General features: G+C 39.1%; 1 protein-coding gene and 1 pseudogene across 1 annotated transcript; one reads left to right on the top strand and one right to left on the bottom strand.

Moving 5' to 3' along the window:
• Nucleotides 1-5,115: 5,115 nt before the first annotated feature.
• LOC128869980 (uncharacterized) lies at nucleotides 5,116-7,510 on the bottom strand (annotated as a pseudogene).
• Nucleotides 7,511-8,746: 1,236 nt separating this feature from the next.
• On the top strand, nucleotides 8,747-9,214 carry LOC128869979 (uncharacterized). The gene has a single exon (XM_054112574.1). The coding sequence runs from the start codon at nucleotides 8,747-8,749 to the stop codon at nucleotides 9,212-9,214; it is 468 nt and encodes a 155-aa protein (XP_053968549.1).
• The last annotated feature ends 11,011 nt before the right edge of the window (nucleotides 9,215-20,225 follow it).

Here is a 20,225-nt window from a genome sequence, read left to right as displayed (position 1 = left end):
TAAAATTAGAATTTGCGCGAAATATTTATAGAATAGCGTTAACATGACTTTGACTACACAACTGGACATCTTGCCCCAAAATCCGTGACTTAGTGAAATTTTCGAGGATCACTTGACATGGCTTTACTCTACTTCTATTCAAGTGTTTGTGTAAGTATGTTTTATAATATTTATTAATTCTGTGTACAATGTATACAATTATGATAAAGATAATGAATAAAATGATTACATCAAGTGTTGCTCTTTTATTTTCTAAAAAGCTCCTGTTGTTGGCTGCTGTTTGGTTTAGGATGATTTCCTCCTTCTTTTCTGTTGACCACCAGTTCCCCATAAGCGTAACTTTTTGTATTTTCTATGATTTCCCAAATTTTCTTTTTCCTCTGGTGTATTTTTGCCATAAGTTCTTTGTTTATTTATTCTAGAGCAAGGTCAGCTGCTAACGCTTTTGAGAAATTATTGCTTGCTTGTTGGTTCACTGTTCACCTTTTAATGTCACGAAGTTTAGCTTTTTCCACTCTAAGGTGTTTTTTATATCCTCCTCGGGTTTTTAGTTTCAGATTTTCCTTGGGGATAGCCACACGATAGGTATCTTTGTTATGCTCAAGTCTATTTTGTACTGATGTATAAAAAGCTTCTTTGGACCTTCCATATAGTTGTTAAAAATTTGAAGTTTTGGTTGAAAATTGACTTTTTCAAATAAGTTCAAAAAGGGATTTCAGAATTTAAGGATCGTCCGGAAGATCGCCATGAAAAGTCTTTATTATCGGGGAAGAGCTTTAGAACAAACCTGCCGACTAAAGGTTCCTTTTAAACAGAAGATTTTTTTTTTGATTTAGTTAGGGCAAATGACTTCCAACTACTTTATTTTATACTTTTTTTTTTGTCTTCACATCAATAAAATATATAATTACAACTAAACATTGTTACAAGTAAAAATCAATAACAAAATTATATAATAAAAAAATACTTTACAATAAAATTTTGCTTAGGCTGACTTAAATTTAAATGGGTCTCTGAACTTGACAGTAAGCTATGGTTTTGCTTTGGAGTGAGGTATCATATGACAGAAAAAATGTATTTGGCGTGTGCCTTTATGTTTTGGGCTTCAAAAACAAAGAAAAAGAATTTTGTCATTGAAATTAAAGTGTTTATTTGACAACAATGGCATTGACATTGAAATGGCTTAAAAATTTTTAAGTTTGAGTTCATTTACCTATTAAAAATATATTTAAAGAATTCGAAAAAAGTTTGAAAATGAAGTGAAGGTACTCTACACCTGCAGTTCACCGCCCTCGCACCGCTGTCATTGTCCGCTGTCACAGTTCTCGCGCTCGTCGCTGTATCCGTTGTTGTTGTTGTTGTAGCAGTAACTTTGCCCTGTCAGTGTAGTGTATTCACCGGTCGTCTTCGTCTAGCTGATCTAACGGGTGTTAGATGAGCGGGTTTGATGGGGCCTGTGAAAAGGTGGTTAGTGTCAAGCGGTGTGCCTTCACATGCCGGACATATACTTAGTATGTCGGGCTCGATTCTGGATAAGTAGGAGTTTTACCTGTTACAGTATCCAGAACATAATTGTGTCAAGGCTTCGCGGGACTCTCGGGGAGGTTGGAGCTCTTCGTCTGCGATAGCTGGGGGTTGGACTCCTGTCGCAGTCCTTAAAGCAGTGTTTTGGCAGGTCTCAAGCTTCGTCCACTGCGAGTCACTGGTTCCAGGCGACCAGACAGGCGCAACACAGTTTAGAACCGGTCGGCCTATTGCCTTAAAGGTCGAACATTTTCTTGTCTTTGCCCTAAGTGCTGCCGGCGAGAACCTTGTTGCTGTCAAAGGTAACTCCCAAAAATTTGAGGTTGTTTACCGTCGGAATTTGTGTGTCATCGACTTTTACCTTGAGTTGTAGCTTGACCTCCTTTGTCCAGGTGGTGAAAAGGGTCCCGATGGATTTAGTGGGGAGAGCTGTAAGTTCCTCGCAGTGAAGAAGCGAGAAAGGCTGGCGAGGTAGTCGTTTACCTTAGAGCAAGGGTGGGCAAAAGCCGGCCCGCGGGCCGGATCCGGCCCTCTTGCTAATTTTATCCGGCCCGTTGAAAAATTCCGCACATAAATTTTTTTAAACTCTTTTATGAGATTTTGTTGACATCAGCATTATTAGTGTGCGTACTGTATATATAATAGTCTTAATAAAATGGGCGGTCGGCTAACTACACTAGTGTGGACGCTTTTCAACCATAGAATATTTACGTATATATAAATTTACATAAACCAACACACAGTTTTCAATAAAATTACATTATGTACACAAGACTAATTAAAAGTAGAAGTCGAAAAGGATATAACGAGCTTTGGACTCTACAAACTCACTTAAATTCAAATTATTACATTTCAATTGAATTAATTTTAAGACCAATAATTATAAACATTTCAACACGTCATTTCTCCATTAAGCAAAAACGAACCGTTTTCGTCTGTTATTTTTGGCGCGTTTCTTCTGGCAGTCTGCCATTTCGCCTATCAGCTGTTCAAAATCCCATAATGTGTGAATGCTGCCAAGTTTTGAAACGTCCTCATGGGCGCGCTCTCTCTCAAAATGAATAAGTTTCACATCTAGTTATCTATGGCATATGCTGCACTCCTCTCACTTTTCGAGGAACGACAGGTCGCACCACGTGTATTGTTAATTTTGATTTAGTACTGATCGCATACTCTTTTTTGTTCGAGTCTAATATTAGTTTGCAAATATAAAATTGAAAAAGTGGACTTTTTGTAAGTAAAATTTTAAAACATTGGTTTTATTTTATTGTATTAATTAAATTATAGGTTTGTAGACCTTTGTAAAATGAGTCAATCTAAAAAAAGAAAAGTTGATTTGGAATGCAGAAACTTCAATGAAGCTTGGACGGTAAAATATCTTTTTACAAACATAAATAAGAAAGCAATTTGTTTAGTTTGTCAGGAAACAATTGCTGTTTTTAAAGAATACAATTTAAACAGGCACTTTACAACAAAACATCCAAAATATGCATCACATTCATTAAAAGAACTTCAAACTGTAGCAGAAAACTTGGCAAAAAACTTGAATAAGCAAGAAAATATATTTACCAAACAAAGTAATATAGAGAAATCTACAACAAAAGCAAGTTATGTTGTCGCACACAAAATTGCTAAGTTATGTATAAACATATTTTTGAAAATGTAAGCCTTTCAAGAAGAACAATAGTACAACGGATTGAAAATATTTCAGGAAACTTACTTGACCAGCTAAGAACAAAAATTGCTGATTTTACCTATTGTTCTCTGGCTTTAGATGAGTCCTGCGATATTACTGATACAAGTCAATTATTAATATTTATTCGCGGCATTAACAAGAAATGCGAAATTAGCGAGGAACTTCTTAGTGTGCATCCAATGAAAGATACAACTACTGGTGAAGACTTTTTTCTCGCTCTTGAAGAGTGTTTAGTTAAAGTAAGTTTAACTTGGAATAAAATAGTAAGCGTCACTACGGATGGTTGTCCTAGTTAACAGGGAAAAATGTAGGCTTACTTAAACGAATTCGCGACAAAGTAAAAAAGTTACAACCAGAAAACGATATATTATTTTTGCACTGCATCATTCATCAAGAAGTGCTATGCAGAAAGGTTTTAAAACTGAATCACGTCGTTACTGTTGTGACCAAAGTTGTGAATTTTATTCGAGGACGTGCCGTAAACCATCGACAGTTTGTTGAATTTTTGAAAGAAATTGAAAGTGACTTCTATGAAATTCCTTATTACACTGAAGTGAGATGGCTTAGCATTGGTAAAGTTTTGGACAGATTTCAATATTTGCTTGATGAAATAGTATCCTTCTTGTCGATAAAAGAAAAACTACATGATTTTCCTGAATTGCAAAATAGAGCTTGGCTAAACGATTTCTCATTTTTAGTAGATATCGTAAAATATTTGAATGAACTAAATATAAATCTACAAGGGAAAAAACAATTCGCTTTCAATATGCACTCAAACGTCAAAGCATTTATGACAAAACTAAGTTTATTTGCTGAAAACTTTAATAATAAATTATTAAATCATTTCCCCTCATTGCAAGCACGGCGAGAATCATTGAAAAATACAGATTTTTTTAAATATAGTACAATAACACAAGACCTGCATTCTGAATTCCAAAGAAGATTTCAAGATTTCAAAGCTATTGAAAAACCTTTATCATTAATTAGCCAACCTTTCAATTTCGATGTGCAAGAAGCCCCTGTTGAAATTCAACTAGAACTAATTGACTTACAATCAAATATTTTACTAAAAGAAAATTTTCACTCAAACGAATTGAGTGCTTTCTATGGCGCTTTGAATGATGAACATTTCAAAAATTTTTTGAACTATGTTCAAAAATACCTTGTTTTATTTGGTTCGACATATATTTGTGAAAGAACTTTTTCTTTAATGGTTTCCACGAAAAATAAATATCGATCACAAATTACTGACGAAAATCTACACTCGGTATTAAGGATTGCTGCAAGTGATTTGGAACCCAATTTTGAAGAAATAATGCCAGATGAACATTCGAGATTTCACGTTTCGCATTAACTTTAAATATTTATTTTACCGTTTGATGTTTTTCTTTTCTTTTTTGAATTCTATTTACTATTATATTTACGAAATGCAATATAAATGTTAAATTGTAATAACTATGTGTCAATATAAAATAATTTGTATCATTAAGACATAAATAAGTAACAAAATAAAATGTTTCATTGACTGGTTTATCTAATAGGCATTTATTTATAAAAATATTTCTTTAAAAATTACGTGACATATTTTATTCAAATTGAAATGATACTTAGTGTTTTTGTCAAAAAAAAATTGGCAGGGAAAAAACTCCATCCAAAACATCCGCTTGTGCAAAGCATATGCGGTATAGTCCTCCGGCCCGGGAGACATTTTGAAAATTTCATTTTGGCCCGCTCTTTAAAGTATTTGCCCACCCCTGCCTTAGAGCATAGGCCATCAATGTCATTGCCCGACTCCATTATCGTGCAGTCGTCGCCGTCTGAGACCAGGGAGACTCCCTCTGGTGGATGGGGGGTTTCGAAATATAAAAATTGAAAAGCAAGGGTGAAAGCGTTAGTCCTTGCTTTATTTTCCTCTGTTTAGATGTTTGGTCTCGAAATATCACCGTCGAATGACGACCACTGAGGAAGTTCGCGGCCCACCACTTCAGCCCTGGCGGGAGTGTCGACTGTAAAATGTCATCTAGCCGAAAGCCTTTTTTAGATCCAACGCTATTTGGACAGTCCTTTTGCAGGGGGGGTTTTGGTTGAGTCCGCGGTTTACCTGGGTGTTAATGACGGTGAGTGCCGTGGTGGTGCTATGCACTCTTCGGAGAGCATGCCGGTGTGAGGCTGGGATCAGGTGTTTCGTAAAGAGTGGGAGTAGAAGGGCCTCAAGAGCGTTCACTACTGGGGAAAGAAGAGTGATCGGGCTATAAAAATCCCCTTGGTTGGCGGGATTCCCAGGCTTCAGTAGTGGGGTTACTCTCCTAAATTTCCCCTTTTCAGGAATGATGCGAGTGGCCATAGACAAATTGAAGACCTTGGAGAGATATTTTACTCCCAATGGACCCAGTTTTTAGCATCAGCGTGTTTAGTCCACGTGTTTGATGGTCCCCTGAACCTCATCGCTGGAGAAAGCAAGTGGAGCACTGTTGTATGTCAGTTTGTGCAGCCGTCTGATATCACTACGTTTGAATCTGTCGGCCGGAGGATGCAGAATAAATTGCCGGCTAAAATAGCTCGTGCATCTCTTCGGATCTGACGAAGCACGACCGTTGAAGGGAATATCCACCTTGTCGTTGTGCTTCGTCGGGTTCGACAGGAACCTTACGGTGGACCAGAGCTTGCTCACACCAGAGGTGAAGTTGAAGGACTTCAGATGCTCTTCCCTTTTGTTCCGCTTATGTCGGGTTACCAGTTACCCAATCTCAGAATTGGGATGCTTTGTTCGAGGATCCCCGAGATCGGCCTGGCGTAGGAGATCACGCATGTTCGCCAGAACAGCTGCTTCAGCTGGGAAGTTGGAACGTATGTCCCGAATCCTTCCAGTGGGTATGAAGCGAGCCGCGGCGGCTGTGATCACCTTTCGGAATGCGCGTTGGCCTGCGCGCATATCGGTGGGAATGGGGAGAGCGGTGAAGATGTCTTCAGTAAATTCCGCGAATCTGGTCCAATCAGCTTTGTTAAAGTTGATGTATGACCGGTGATCCGCGAAAACAAAGTCGGCAGGTTTCTCGATCGAGATGATAATGGGCAAGTGGTCTGATGCAAGCGATAGCATAGGTCCCCAGGTTATGCTATTTATCAGACCTGCGCAAGCAATAGTGATGCCAAGCGAGCTGCTGCAATGGCCCATTACCCTAGTGAGGGCGTCGTCGTTTACAGTGCTGAATATCGAATCGTCTATCTGCTCTGCCCATAGCTGTCCCCTACGATCATTTGGCAGGCTTGAATGCCAAAGATCGTGATGCGCATTAAAGTCACCTACTACCAATCGGTTTTCACCCCTGATGAGCGCACTAATATCAGGGTGATATCTTGCCGGGCAGCAGGTGACAGGGGTATGTAAATATTATATATTTCGAGCTCGGCATCGCCAGACCGGACAGCTATCCCTTGACATTCTAAGGTGGTTTCCCTAAGGCGGTTGCGGGTGTAGAGCTCTGCAGCAGGGGGTAACGAAGACGCGCTTCCACTCACGGGTGGTGCGTAGGCCAGAGCACCTCCGAAAGTGGCACCAGCCATTGCAAGAGTGGCACTGGACTGTTGTCAGGTTCCGAGGGCGCCTGGTCTGACACATGGAGCAGACGGTGCGGGGGACCAAGAGCTACTGGTTTGCTCCTGCACTGGGATAGGGTGTTGTGTTGCGCCTGAGAGCTCCTTACCGTTGGCGGTAGTTTGACGTGCCGGCACTGAGGACGGTATCGCCGTTGAGGCAGGGTCGCCTGATGCCGGGAGCAACACGTGGCCACATACCTTGTGGACCACTTCCTGTGTGTCTTAAGGCCTGAGCAGGTCTTAAGATGGCACCACCCGTTGCACTTATTGCATCTTACCGAGGTGGAGTTCGGATGGAGCCGTTTGGGGTAGATGCAGCAGTAAAATACCTCTACCAGCCCTGAAGAGAAGTATTTGGAGCAAACGTGCTGCCAGAGATTGCTCTTGTGACGAGAGATTGGGGGTGGGATACGGTACACAAGACAGGGCTAGTTTACTGGGGCGGCAGCCCTTGGTCGGGAAAAACCCGAGTCATACCGGTAACGTAGAACCGGCTGCCATGGAAATGTGTGACGAGAGATATGGGGTGCGATACGGTACACTAGACAGGGCTAGTTTACTGGGGTGGCAGCCCTTGGTCGGGAAAAACCCGAGTTATTCCGGTAATGTAGAACCGGCTGCCATGGGTTTGCTGCTGCTGCCATTACCGCCCGCTGTCATTGTAATTGGTGCCGCTGGTTCTGTTGCTGCCATCTAGGAATGACCTGCCCCTGCATTCTCTGCCAAAGGAAAGTCAAGGCTTGCAATAAGCCTGTACAGGTAACAAATGCGATAAATTGAAAGTTATATTTGTTGTTGATAAGCACTCTCAATTTGTTGCATCACCCTTTCACTTTCTTATATATGTATATACATGCATACATATATACAGGGTTTGATTGAAAAGTAATGAGACTTATTTTTTAAGCAGTTTTATTAAACCTTTTGGTTTATACAACTAATATTCTTCAAAATAGGACCCATGAGCGTCCTTCCACTGCAGGAAACATTTTTGAAGCTCATCCGCCGGAATCGCGTTCAATTCGGCTGTCACAGTTTTTTGGATCGCCTCGATGGAGTCGAAACGCCTCCCCTTCAGCTTTCTTTTCAGGCGCGGGAACAAGAAGAAGTCCGGAGGGGACAGGTCGGAGCTGTAGGGAGGGTGGGGAAGCACCGGAACCCCCATCTGGGCCAATGCAGAGGTGCAGAGGGAGGCGGTGTGCGCTGGCGCATTGTCGTGATGAAGGGTCCAATCATTGACGAGGTCGGGCCGAACCCGGGCGACGCGGTTTTTCAGCCGAAGGAGCACTTCTTTGTAAAATGATGCGTTAACAGTGCTTCCTGGAGGTACAAACTGTTTAGCTTTACGATCACAATTTGATCGAATAACGTTGCTCCAACGATCGGTGCCTTTTCGCCACTGCAAAATCCTAACACACTTTTAAAACAGCTTTCACGCGCGGAGCGATGTTGACTGCACCGCTGTTGCCAGCGAACTGGGACCGGTTTCTGGAAGGGGAAGGTCCAACGAATCACCAGCCGATTCGGTTGATCGCTTGGCAGACGCTCCGCGCGGGAAGGCTCATTACTTTTCAATCAAACCGTGTATATGTACACACTCCCATATGTGTACATGTATATACAATCATTTATACATAAATACGTATATAATACGCCGCGAAAGTGAAACAAGGGTACGCTGAGATGTGCTAAAAAAGGGTGTGACGTTAAACGTGAAATCGTTAATAAGTTTAAAATACAAAATTAAATAAATTAAATATTTTTTTCGAACAATAAGTTCAATTAAATTAAAATTAATATAAAAATAAATATATTCATTGTAAATACGGATTGTTTACAAGAACCAGCCACCTTTTCGTTTTCGTTTTTTCAACCACAAGTTCTTACAGTTAGTTTTTGTGGACATTGAGCAAATTCTCTCGAAAAACAATGTCGTTAGATCCAATTGAGATGGAGTGTCGACTTGACATTTTGAACTCTCATAGCGATAAGCTTATGAAGTATCAGTCGAAAGTTGAAGAAATCGACGAGGAAGACATGGCCCGTGGGGAGTTAGAGGACCTAATAGTAGAAACTAAGTCCGTTATAAAATCTATTTTGGCGAGAAATAAATTTCTAATTGCCGAAACATCTTTTGTTGCACCTCACAGCTCACGACTACCGAAAATGTCGCTACCTAAATTTAAAGGAGAATATTCAGCATTTAAAAATTTGATGAGTCTGTTCGAGAGTTTAGTGCACAACGATCCTACAATCCCAGACATCGAGAAATTTAATCACTTGGTTAACTGTTTGTCTGGTGAAGCTTTGGGAACGGCTAAGGCCTTCCAAACGTCGGACGAAAATGATTCGAAGGCGTTGGCTAGTCTCAAAAAAGCTTATGAAATAAATACTTAATATTTTTCGACACAATTTCCAAACTTTTTGAGCTGCGAACTATCCTAAACCCATCTGCGCTTTCATTGCGCACAATGATTGATATAGTGTTGGTTGTTTACGACTCTCTGCTGTCGTAAGGTGACGAGAAAAACATCACAAACGCTATCATAATTCATCTGGTAATGTAGAAAGTTGACCCCGTTACTCGGTCAAAGTGGGAAGAACAGTTGGATTGTGATAAGCTGCCATTATAGCGTGAGTGTGAGGCAGTATTAAATAAACGCTCCCAACATCTATCTGCCGATGAAGTTTCAACGTCGAGGCTAAAGCCGTCAATCAGTCACAACATACAGCGACCCCACCAGCATGCGGAAAGGATAAAATCTGCCTTAGTGACTTCAAACATTAAACTGTAAATCAAAAGGTCATAATATACCCGTGTGTCCTACTTTTAAAACTCTCTCTGCTCAGCAGCGATTTGAGTTTGCTAAATCAGTCCCCTTATGCATACATTGTTGGCGAAAGGGGCACTCAGTTTGAAAGTGCAAAGCTGATCGGTGCTGTGTTTGCAACCGTTCGCATCACACGCTGCCGCACCCGTACCCTGTATCCTTCGCAACTGCACCACAACTTTCGACCTCGCATGCCATACACACGACGAGTGCGCCAGATCGCGTTATGTTGGCCACAGCCATAGTCAACGTTAAAGTTAGCTCTGGAGAGCCTTGCTGGATTTTGGATCCCAGGTGAATTTTATGACAGAGGATTTAGCGCAGACAATTACAAATTCGTCGCGAAAGTACGACCTTAAATATTATCGGCATCGGAAATGCAACCAAAAATGTAAGGACGAAATTAAGTACGTTTGTTAAATCGCGGGTCAATAATTACGAGTTTTCGGCAGAATTTTGGATAATGCGATCCATTTCAGTCAGCCATCCAGATCGTAACGTAAATATTCATGGCTGGAAAATTTCTAAAAATATCAGCTTAGCGGGCACAGAATTTTATAAGACTCAAAAGGTAGATCTTCTGTTGGGTGCTGAAACATTTTTCGAGCTTTTAGCTGTAGGCCAGATCAAGGCCAGCCCCAATCACCCATCATTGCAAAAGACACTTTTAGGCAGGGTTGTGTCTGGCAAATACGCCTCCAACCAACGTCCTCCTCCTTCAAGTAAGACTGCCTTTCAGAGATGGCCGTAAATTACTCGGTAATTCCTATGAAACTACGGCTCGTCGAATTCAGGTCCTGGAGAGAAAGACCTTGAAAGATCCTGAGCTTCGTCAAATGTATCTGGACTTCATGAATTGGGTTACATGAGCCCAACAAATAATAAGATCCCGAGTGAGCCACACTACTTCATTCCGCATAAATGCGTCCTTCGGCCTGAAAGCACGACGACTAAATTACGTATTGTTTTCGACGCATCAAGTCGTACATCTTCTCAAATTGCGTTGAATGAAATCTTGATGGTTGTTGCTGTATTCAACTCTTCTTCGTTTTCGTTTGCATAAATATGCATTTATGGCGGACATTACTAAAATTTACCGCTAAATTCTCATTCACGAAGAAGACAAAAACTTTCAGCTTGTAGTGTGGAAACGGCATCCCTCCGAGCCACTGCAAATCTTTCGACTTAACACCGTAACATACGGCCCTGTGTCTTCTCCATTTCTCGCTACACGGTGTTTACAAATGCTCAGCGATGCCAACACAAATATGTATCCACTCCGTTCAAAGGCCATAAAAAGAGATTTTTAAGTCGACGACCTGCTAACAGGATCTGAGAGTTTCGAATCTCTAGATCTTATTAGAAGTGAGGTAGTTAAAATATTTAACTCGGCAGGATGGAAATTATCTCAGTGGTTTTCAAATTACCCATCAGTTTTCGATTGTGAGAGTTCTGAGAAGGCCTTAAACTTTAATGACACATATTTCACGAAATACTTGGAATCCATTGGTTGCCGAAGGAAGATTTGTTTTGGTTTGTCTTAAATGACAACTTTTCCAGTTTACGAGCCACTAAGCGAAACATACTACCAGTTTCGGCTCGTCTTTTCGATCCTCTTGGTTTACTTGCCCTCTAGTTACCAAAGAAAAATCGTATTGCAAGAGCTTTGGTTGCAAAAACTAAAGTGTGATGAGTCGATTCCATTCCCCTAGACACCAGCTCGGAAAATTTCAAAGCCAATCTACTGCAGCTCCCATAAATAAGCATTCCTCGGTTTGTACATACCGAGTCGAGTGCAAGCTGACAAATTCATGGCTTCGCCGACGCCTCAATACGAACGTATGGCTACTGCGTATGGCTGCTGCGTATATCGACTGGTGGAACGAAATGTACGCTGCTAACTGCACAGTCTAGAGTGGCTCTGCTGAAGACTAAAACTCTTCCGCATTTAGAGCGCGGATCAAGTGTCTCGGGATTGTAACGTGGACGAATTGAATATTTCTTTCTGGTTAAGCGGTCCACAGTTCCTCCTAAGAGACCTGCGTTATGGCCGACAAACACCCACTTCCAGATCTCTCCAGAAGACGAAATATTGAAGAAACGAAACACAACAATTTTAGTTGCTCAAGCAAATAAATAGCATCCAATTATGGAACTCTTGGAAAGAGTATCTTCTTATCAAAAACAGCTTCGTATTGTCGCTTACATATTAGATGGATCAGACGCTTTAAAAACCCATCTGCGACGTTTACACAAAACGCAAAACTCGTACCTCGTTAGCATATATTTACGGTACCTACATTTTTGAAATCACCATGCTGAGGCAAAAGCATTGGTAGCGCTTCTCCGAGACCATATTTGGCTGGTCAATTCTCGAGAATCTTATAGTCGTACTGTTCGAAACTGCACACACTGCTTTCATTATAAGCCGAAGCTGCAAACCCAAATAATGGGAAATTTCCATGTCGATAGGCTTCGTTCCATGTCGATAGGTCGGCCGCCGTAGCCGAATGGGTTGGTGCGTGATTACCATTCGGAATTCACAGAGAAGTCGTTGGTTCGAATCTCGGTGAAAGCAAAATTAATAAAAATATTATATAAATATTCGGGTCTATTATGTTCTTTTACCAATGTAAGAAGAATCTGTTATTATTATTATTGTTTTTTGTGATTAGACTGTAAATCTTATAGTTAGATCAGTCAGTGTGAGTCGCTTTAACCTTCGTTTGATATTTTCTGCCGATGCTATTTTACGCATTTCTTCGTTTTGGTGGACTGACAGTCGCTGTATATGCTTGGTGCTACATTTTGTGATTGTTTCTTGGATAGTGTCTACGTTCAAGTCACGATGTATGGCTTCATTGGAAATAAACCAACAACCATTTGTTATATTTCGTAATATTTTGGATTGTGTTCGCTGTATGAGCTGAATATTTGTGTTTTTAGCCGTTCCCCATATTTCTATTCCGTATTTCCAGATAGGAGTAATAATTGTTTTGTATATAGTCACCTTATTATAAAGTGATAGTTTTGATGCTCGTCGGATTAGCCAACTTAATTGCCGGTACTTATTCTTGATTTCAATAGTTATTCCATGATATTTTGCTGCTGGGCAGATTTTTATTTTGTTCTTTTTTAAGGTAAGATTATATTTTGGTGTCTTTTTGTTTGTATACATAACTTGTATAGTTTTGTCTTTATTAACTTTTATACCCCATTCGTCAAACCAATTTACTGTATTGTTTATTAATTTTTGAAGTATAAAGGTCGCCAGTTTTTCCTCATTGTTTGATGCCATTAATACAGTATCATCCGTGAACGTTGCTATCATTGTATTATCTGTTGTCGGAGTTGGCACATCTGCGGTGTATATTAGATATAAAAGAGGACCGTATACACTGCCTTGCGGTACTCCAGCTGTCATTGGTAGAATATCGGAATATTCGCCTTCATATCTTATAAAAAATTTTCGATCAGTTATGTAGCTCTTCAAAAGTTCAAAGTAGTTTTGTGGAAAGATTCGTTTGAGCTTATGCAAAAGTCCTTTATGCCAAACTTTATCAAAGGCTTTTGCAATGTCTAGGTATACAGCTACACAATATTTTTTGTCATTCATATCGTTAAATATTTTGTTAGCAACCCTGTGGATTTGTTGGACTGTTGAGTGGTGCCGTCTAAATCCGAATTGATGACATTTTTTGCTGTCAAAATTCATTTTAGTCGGTCGAACAATATTTTTTCAAACACTTTTGAAAGAACTAGCAATAGTCAATAGTCTTGAGAAGTATTTAGTCTCTAACATGCAGTTAAATATATTTCTTATGAATTGCAATGCTATTTCAGGTAATTCTTTTAAAATTTTTCCAATTATTAAATCATATCCTGGAGCTTTTTTATCGTTTAGCTGTCTTATTTGATTTTTAATTTCGCTTATGGTGGTCTTTCTTGTTTTGATTTGCGGAACGTTTATTAAGTTATCAGATTTAATGTTAATGTTTTGATTATCCCTCTTCGCTTGTAAATGTGTCTAAGAAGTGTCTGCCTAGGGTGTCGACTTTTTCTTCGCTTGTTTTTGCCCATGTACCGGCTTCTGTTTTGATGGGAGGTTTATGTATTACAGCGCCATTAATGTGTTTTGTTGCTTTCCATAAGGAGTAATTTGTAGATGCTGCTGTTCCCAGGTTTGCCATATAATTTCGAAGTTTACTCTCCTTGTGTTTTGTAAGTAATGTTTTTAGCTCATTTGTCGCTTTATTAAGTTTGGTTTTATCTGCTGGATGTCTGGTGGTTTGCCATGTTTTGCGGAGTTTTCTTTTTTCACCGATTTCCTCTTTAATGTAAGTTGGGATATTTTCTTTATTTGTCATTTTCGGTGTGGGTGTAGAGGAAGCAACTGCTTGTATTACACTGTGGAACAAATTCAGGTTAGCAAAAATTAGGTCCATTCTGAGAGTGGCGGGTGAAAATAGAGGCGAAATTAGAAGACCCGTATCGCGCCGTTTTTTTATGTTAGTTCGAATTTTTTTTAATCGGCCTTCGAAGTTTGCAGTCAAATGCCGATTTTCAGTATATTGTTTCATAAGTACCACAAAAATTTTCGAAATCAATTTTTTTATTTTGCACAGGTCTCTAGCAATAATTTGGCTTTTACAGATTGAAAAAATATCAATTAGTCGACGAGTTATAGCCAAAAAAACCATATAAACAATTTTGCTCCGATTTCGAACTTCGAAGGCCGATTAAAAAAAAATTCGAACTAACATAAAAAAACGGCGCGATACGGGTCTTCTAATTTCGCCTCTATTTTCACCCGCCACTCTCAGAATGGACCTAATTTTTGCTAACCTGAATTTGTTCCACAGTGTTATGCTATCATTGAAATATACAATAGCGGAGTCAATTTCATCTTCAGTTTTCAGTGATATATTTATTTTGAGTTTTTGCTCTAATATTTGGCAAGCATTAGTCCAATTCGTTCTAGAACTATATAGGCCCAGTGATTTTTTTATTTCAATAGGTCCAAGTGAGGTTATAATTAATGGTGAATGGTCTGAGGATAGCTCTAAACATGATTTTATTGTCAGATTTTCATATGGAAAATTTTTAATTATGCAGAAGTCAATTAAGTCCGGTTGTTTTTTCGTATCTGTTGGCCAGTAGGTTGGCTCACCTGTGCTAATAAACCAAATATTATTTATTCTAATGGCTTCAATTAATTGCCTCCCTTTTTTATTTGTTAACCTTGAACCCCAAAGTATGTTTTTAGCATTGTAGTCTCCTCCGGCTAAGTATCGATTCCCTAGCGAGTTTAGATAATGCAGGTATTGTTCTTTTGTGTTATTATATTTGGGGGGACAGTAGACTGCAGATATTGCTATTTGCCCTTTTGCGTCTTCTATGGCTATTGTGGTGGCTTGGATGTTTTTTTGTCTGTATACCTCCAGTTCATTGTATTTAATATTTCTTTTGATAATAATTGCTGCTCCACTGTGTGCTTTGTTGTCGGGTTCATTTGTGGAATGTATATTATAGTTCGGTATGTTAACAAAAGTTGTGTCAGTGGCATGAGTTTCAGAGATCAGCATTATATCGATTGATTTATTTATTAAGAATGATTTAAGATCCAGAACGTGGCGAGCAAGTCCATTCGCATTCCATATAGCTAAATTAATTTTATTCCTTTCGTTCATCTAGTTTGGTAACGAGCAGTTTTAATATGTTCATCATACTTGTCATTTGGGTTATTAATTGTCTCATCATTTCTTTTAGTTCGATCATATCGTCGTTATTTTTTGGAACATGTTCGATGTTATTTTTTGTTTGATTCTGTTCTTTTGGTATTGTGTTGATTGTTGTTGCCTGGGCGTATGCTATGCCTGGCACTACTCGTGTTGTATTTGCGTTTGTTTCGATTGTCTCATTATTAATTTGTTCCTTTTTCATTTTGTATACTTTTTTTGCGTAGTGCCGGATATCTCTGGACTTGTAGTGCTTTATATATCGCACATCCGCGGTAGTTTGCTGTGTGATTTTCGCCGCAATGTATGCATTTTATGCTATTTTTATTATTGTCTTTAATTGGACACATAATTGTTTTGTGTTTGCCTGCACATTTTACGCACGCTGGGTCTATTTGACGATAAGTTTTCAAACGGCCGAATCTTTGTCAGTTTGTACATTGTGGTACTATTCTTTTTTGACGGGGTTCTTCAAAACTAATTTTGCAATGTAGAAGATTAGTTATACTATATATTTCTTTGTTATTATCCTTTGTTTTTAATTCAAGTGAAAATAGTGAAAGTGGTTGTTTTTTGCGTTCTGAGTTGGTTATTTGTATGTTATGAATGTTTGTTATTTCGTGACCTAACTCAGCTAGCTCTTGTTTAATTTCTTCGGTGTCAGTTGAATAGTGCATATTACTTTAAATCCACGTTCATCTTTTGATCTAAACGTGTAGTATTTTGTTTGTTTTTGTTTAAGTAGCTCTATCATTTTTTTATAGTGTAAGGACTCTTTTGTTTGTAATTTTATTTCATTTTTGCTAAGTACTTTCATTTCGTAAAATATATTTGGTATCGAATTCAACGCGTCAGCTAGAGCTTTTATATTTTCGACATTCTGAACGTATATAGGTGGAGGTTTTTGCAAGCTTGGAGTTTGTTGGCTGGTATTCGGAACTGTCCCACTGTCGCTTTGTTCTTCTAATACAGTGGTCGCCAACCCGTCGATCGCGAGCTACCGGTAGCTCGCAAAGGCAATTCTGGTAGCTCGCGCTGCTCACGTTGCAAAAAATCCAAAAGTCTAGGATCGGCTGGAACCGATTAGCGTGTTCGAGAATTTTTTGGCTTTATATATACGCAATGCACGTCGACATTGCGCTCAGTTTAATACTGAACGGCATTATCAACGTTCTGCGTGCAGCGGTTGGGTTAGAGTTCGAAACATTATGGCAAGCAGTAGTAAGAAGGCGAAGACATACCATTTCCATTCGGAATGGGAAGAACAATACTTCTTCACAGAAGTTAAAGGCAAAAGAGTTTGTTTGTTATGTAATACATCTGTGTCAGTTCCTAAAAAAGGAAATATTGAGAGGCATCATAAAACTGTACATTCGAAAATTGAGAAGGCATTCCCGTTAAATTCTGCCACCAGAAAAGAAAAACTGAAACATTAAAAAATCCAGTTAATTGGACAACAGTCAATATTTTTGAAAACAATCGATAAAAATAAGGCTGCAACTGAAGCATCTTATCGTGTTTCCCAGATAATTGCACAAAAGAAAAAACCTTATGAAGACGGGGAAATCATAAAACAAGCATTTTTGGAAGCTGCAGATTCTTTATTCGCCAACTTTAGAAATAAAGACGAAATAGTGTCTGCTATAAAATCTATGCAACTTTCTGCTAATACAGTGATGAGGCGAGTAGAAGTAATGAGCAATGATATTTTTTTACAGTTAAGAAGTGACTTAGATAACTGTATTTATTTTTCACTGCAACTGGATGAATCAACAGATGTAGTTGACACCTCACAGATGGCCATATTTGTCAGGATGGCTTTTAGTGATTTTACAATTAAAGAAGATCTTTTGAAGTTTATTCCACTCAAAGGACATACTACTGGGCTAGAGCTGTTTTCTGATTTAAAAAATCTCATCTCTTCTGAGAAAATTCCAATATCAAAAATGGTAGGCCTGACAACTGACGGTGCTCCAGCTATGGTGGGTTGTGATAAGGGGCTCGTGGCGCTATGTCTTAAGGATGAAAGTTTTCCACTGTATTATACATCAGCAAGCATTATGTGGAAATTTTCTAAACTTGAACAACGTTATGAAACTGGTGGTGAAAATAGTGAACAAGATTAGAGCTCAAGCGTTACAAAGAAAATTATTTAAAACCTTGGCTGATGAAATTGACTGTCAATACGGAGAGCTACTTCTTCTCTCTGAAGTGCGATGGTTAAGCAGAGGACAAGTGCTCAAACGTTTCAATGATGTCCTGCCTGCTATACTCCAATTTTTCAAAGAACGCGATGAACCGATTCCTGAACTGGAAAATTCGACTTGGCTCAGAGATTTTGGTTTTCTTGTGGACATTACAAAGAAATTAAATGAGCTTAACTTGCAGCTTCAAGGCAGGGATAAAGAATTAGCGGAAATGATTTCTGATATAAATGCATTTATTACAAAGCTGGAATTTTGGGAACAAAACCTAAAAAACCGCGATACTAAGCATTTTCCTATTCTTTCCGAAAATATATCCAAAAATCTATTAGAGCCCTATGCCAGGAAATATCATATGGAAATAGTTTCTAACTTGAAGGAAAACTTCAAAAATCGTTTCAAGGATTTCAGCAAAATTGCTTTAGTGACGCAATTTGTTGTTTCACTCTTCATGGACATTGATATACAACAGTTTGCAACTTGTGTTATGAACAACTTTGGCGAAGACATTGCTGTGACAGAAATGGAACTGATTGCTTTTCAAAGTGACTTCACTTTAAAATCTTTAGGTTCAAATACAAAATGTATATGGACTTTAGTAAGTAAAGATAAGTATTCAGTTTTATGTCGTGTTGCGTTGAAGGTGAAAGCGTTATTCAGTTCAACTTATTTGTGTGAATCTTCTTTTTCCAATATGAAATTTATTAAAAATAAATACCGCAATCGGCTTACAGATATACATTTGGATAACTGTATTCGAATGACTGCATCAAATTATACTGCAAATATTAAAAAATTTATCGATGAGTCAGAATGTCAACCTTCTCATTAAATGTGCTCTTTTTATCTGCCCATATTTTATTTATATAATAATGTACTATTACTGTTTTGTTGTTTTTTTAAGTCGCTTGTGATTTGCGATTGATAGGTGTGAACATGGATGTAGATATGCTTAAGTATAAGCACTATAAGTCATAAGTTTATTATATATAGAACGTATATTAGTAAAATAAATACATGTATTGTATGTCGAATATAACTGTGTATTATTTAATTTATGTTGGCTTGTGCTCGCTGTTTATTTCAAAATCTTGAAAGTAGCTCAACACATTGAAAAGGTTGGCGACCACTATTTTAATATATCGCCGTCCGCTAGGAGAGCAAACTTGTTTGAAGAGGCTGGATTGCCCAGCCAGTACTCATGGCAGATCCCCTTCTTGCCAATTCATCTGCTTTTTCGTTACCTTCAATGTTCCGATGTCCCGGGACCCAGATTAAGGTAACTTTATGGTTTTCCCTCAAGGTGGTGAGGCTATTCCTACTTTGTTCCACCACGTTATAGGTTGTTGTAGCCGAACCCTTGGCTATCCGAAAGAATAGCGATACTGCCTTAAAAAGAGAAATCTGTGATTGGTAGCCTAAGGCTTTCCCAATTGCCAGTACTTCCGCCTGGAAGACACTGCTGGTATCAGGGAGACGCACAGATTTCTCAATTTTAAATCCATGAGAATATATACGAGCTCCAACACCACAATCCATTTTACTGCCATCTGTACAGACTGTAGTGCCGAAGATGTTTAGAGAGAATCCCTGATTACATTCTTCCTTAAATAGAAAGAGAGTGGCAAACTTCCCATTGAATGTTACCGTCGGGATGATGTAGTCAGTTCTCAGCAAGATTAACTGAGTTTTTTCTTTTCAGCGACCCGCTTTATTTAACCTAAATGCACTCATGGTTGCCGTCTTCTTTATATTATATGTAAGCCTATGGAATAACGTGTGAGAGTGCATAAGAGCCTCTCTAGGACATGATCTGATTGCACCGACCGTTATTGCGCAGGCTGATCTTTGTATTCTGCCGAGTAATTTGGTATTGTACTCCCTCCCTACAGCTTTTGACCAAACTACCGAACCATACGATAAAATAGGTCGTATAACCACCTTATCCAGCCATAATGTATGCTTAGATTGAAGATTCCATCTTCTTCCAAGCATACGTTTACTGGCATATAAAGCAGTTTCTGCCTTCCTTACCCGTTCTTCGACGTTTAATTTCCAGATAAGTTTGGAGTCCAGAATTACCCCTAAGTACTTTGCGTTGGGTGATAGTGAGAGAGTTTGTCCGTTATTATTGTGTATGGTAAAATTTGATACCTTGTATCTGGTGGTGAAAAGCATAAGTTCTGTTTTACGTGGGTTTTACCTTAGGCCTCAGCCTGTGGCCCAATAATTAAGTTCGCTTAACGCCCTTTGGATGATCCCACTGATCGTATTAGGACACAGTCCTGACGCCATTAACACCACATCATCAGCGTATGCCACCGCTTTTACCCCACCTCTATTAAGTTTTATTAAGATTTTGCTGATCACACATAGCGAAAGAAGTGGAGATGTGTGTTTATGTTGATATAACTCATATTAGCTTTGATGATCCTGGTTTCTAGCATAGAGATGACCCAGTTACTAATGCAACTGTCCACCTCTAGGTCTATCAACGCCCGGTGGATGGCATCTGTACTAACATTGTTAAATGCGCCTTCTATATCCAAGAATTCCGGCGTCGCATAATGTTTGTTCTCTAGAGAGCCCGCTATTGCTCGGATAACCTCGTGAAGCGCTGTCTCCGTAGATTTGT

This window comes from Anastrepha ludens, chromosome X (assembly GCF_028408465.1).
Source record: "Anastrepha ludens isolate Willacy chromosome X, idAnaLude1.1, whole genome shotgun sequence".
Classification (NCBI taxonomy): Eukaryota; Metazoa; Arthropoda; class Insecta; order Diptera; family Tephritidae; genus Anastrepha; species Anastrepha ludens.
The sequence above is the reverse complement of the archived record's forward strand: the minus strand, read 5'-3'. Positions and strand labels throughout refer to the sequence as shown.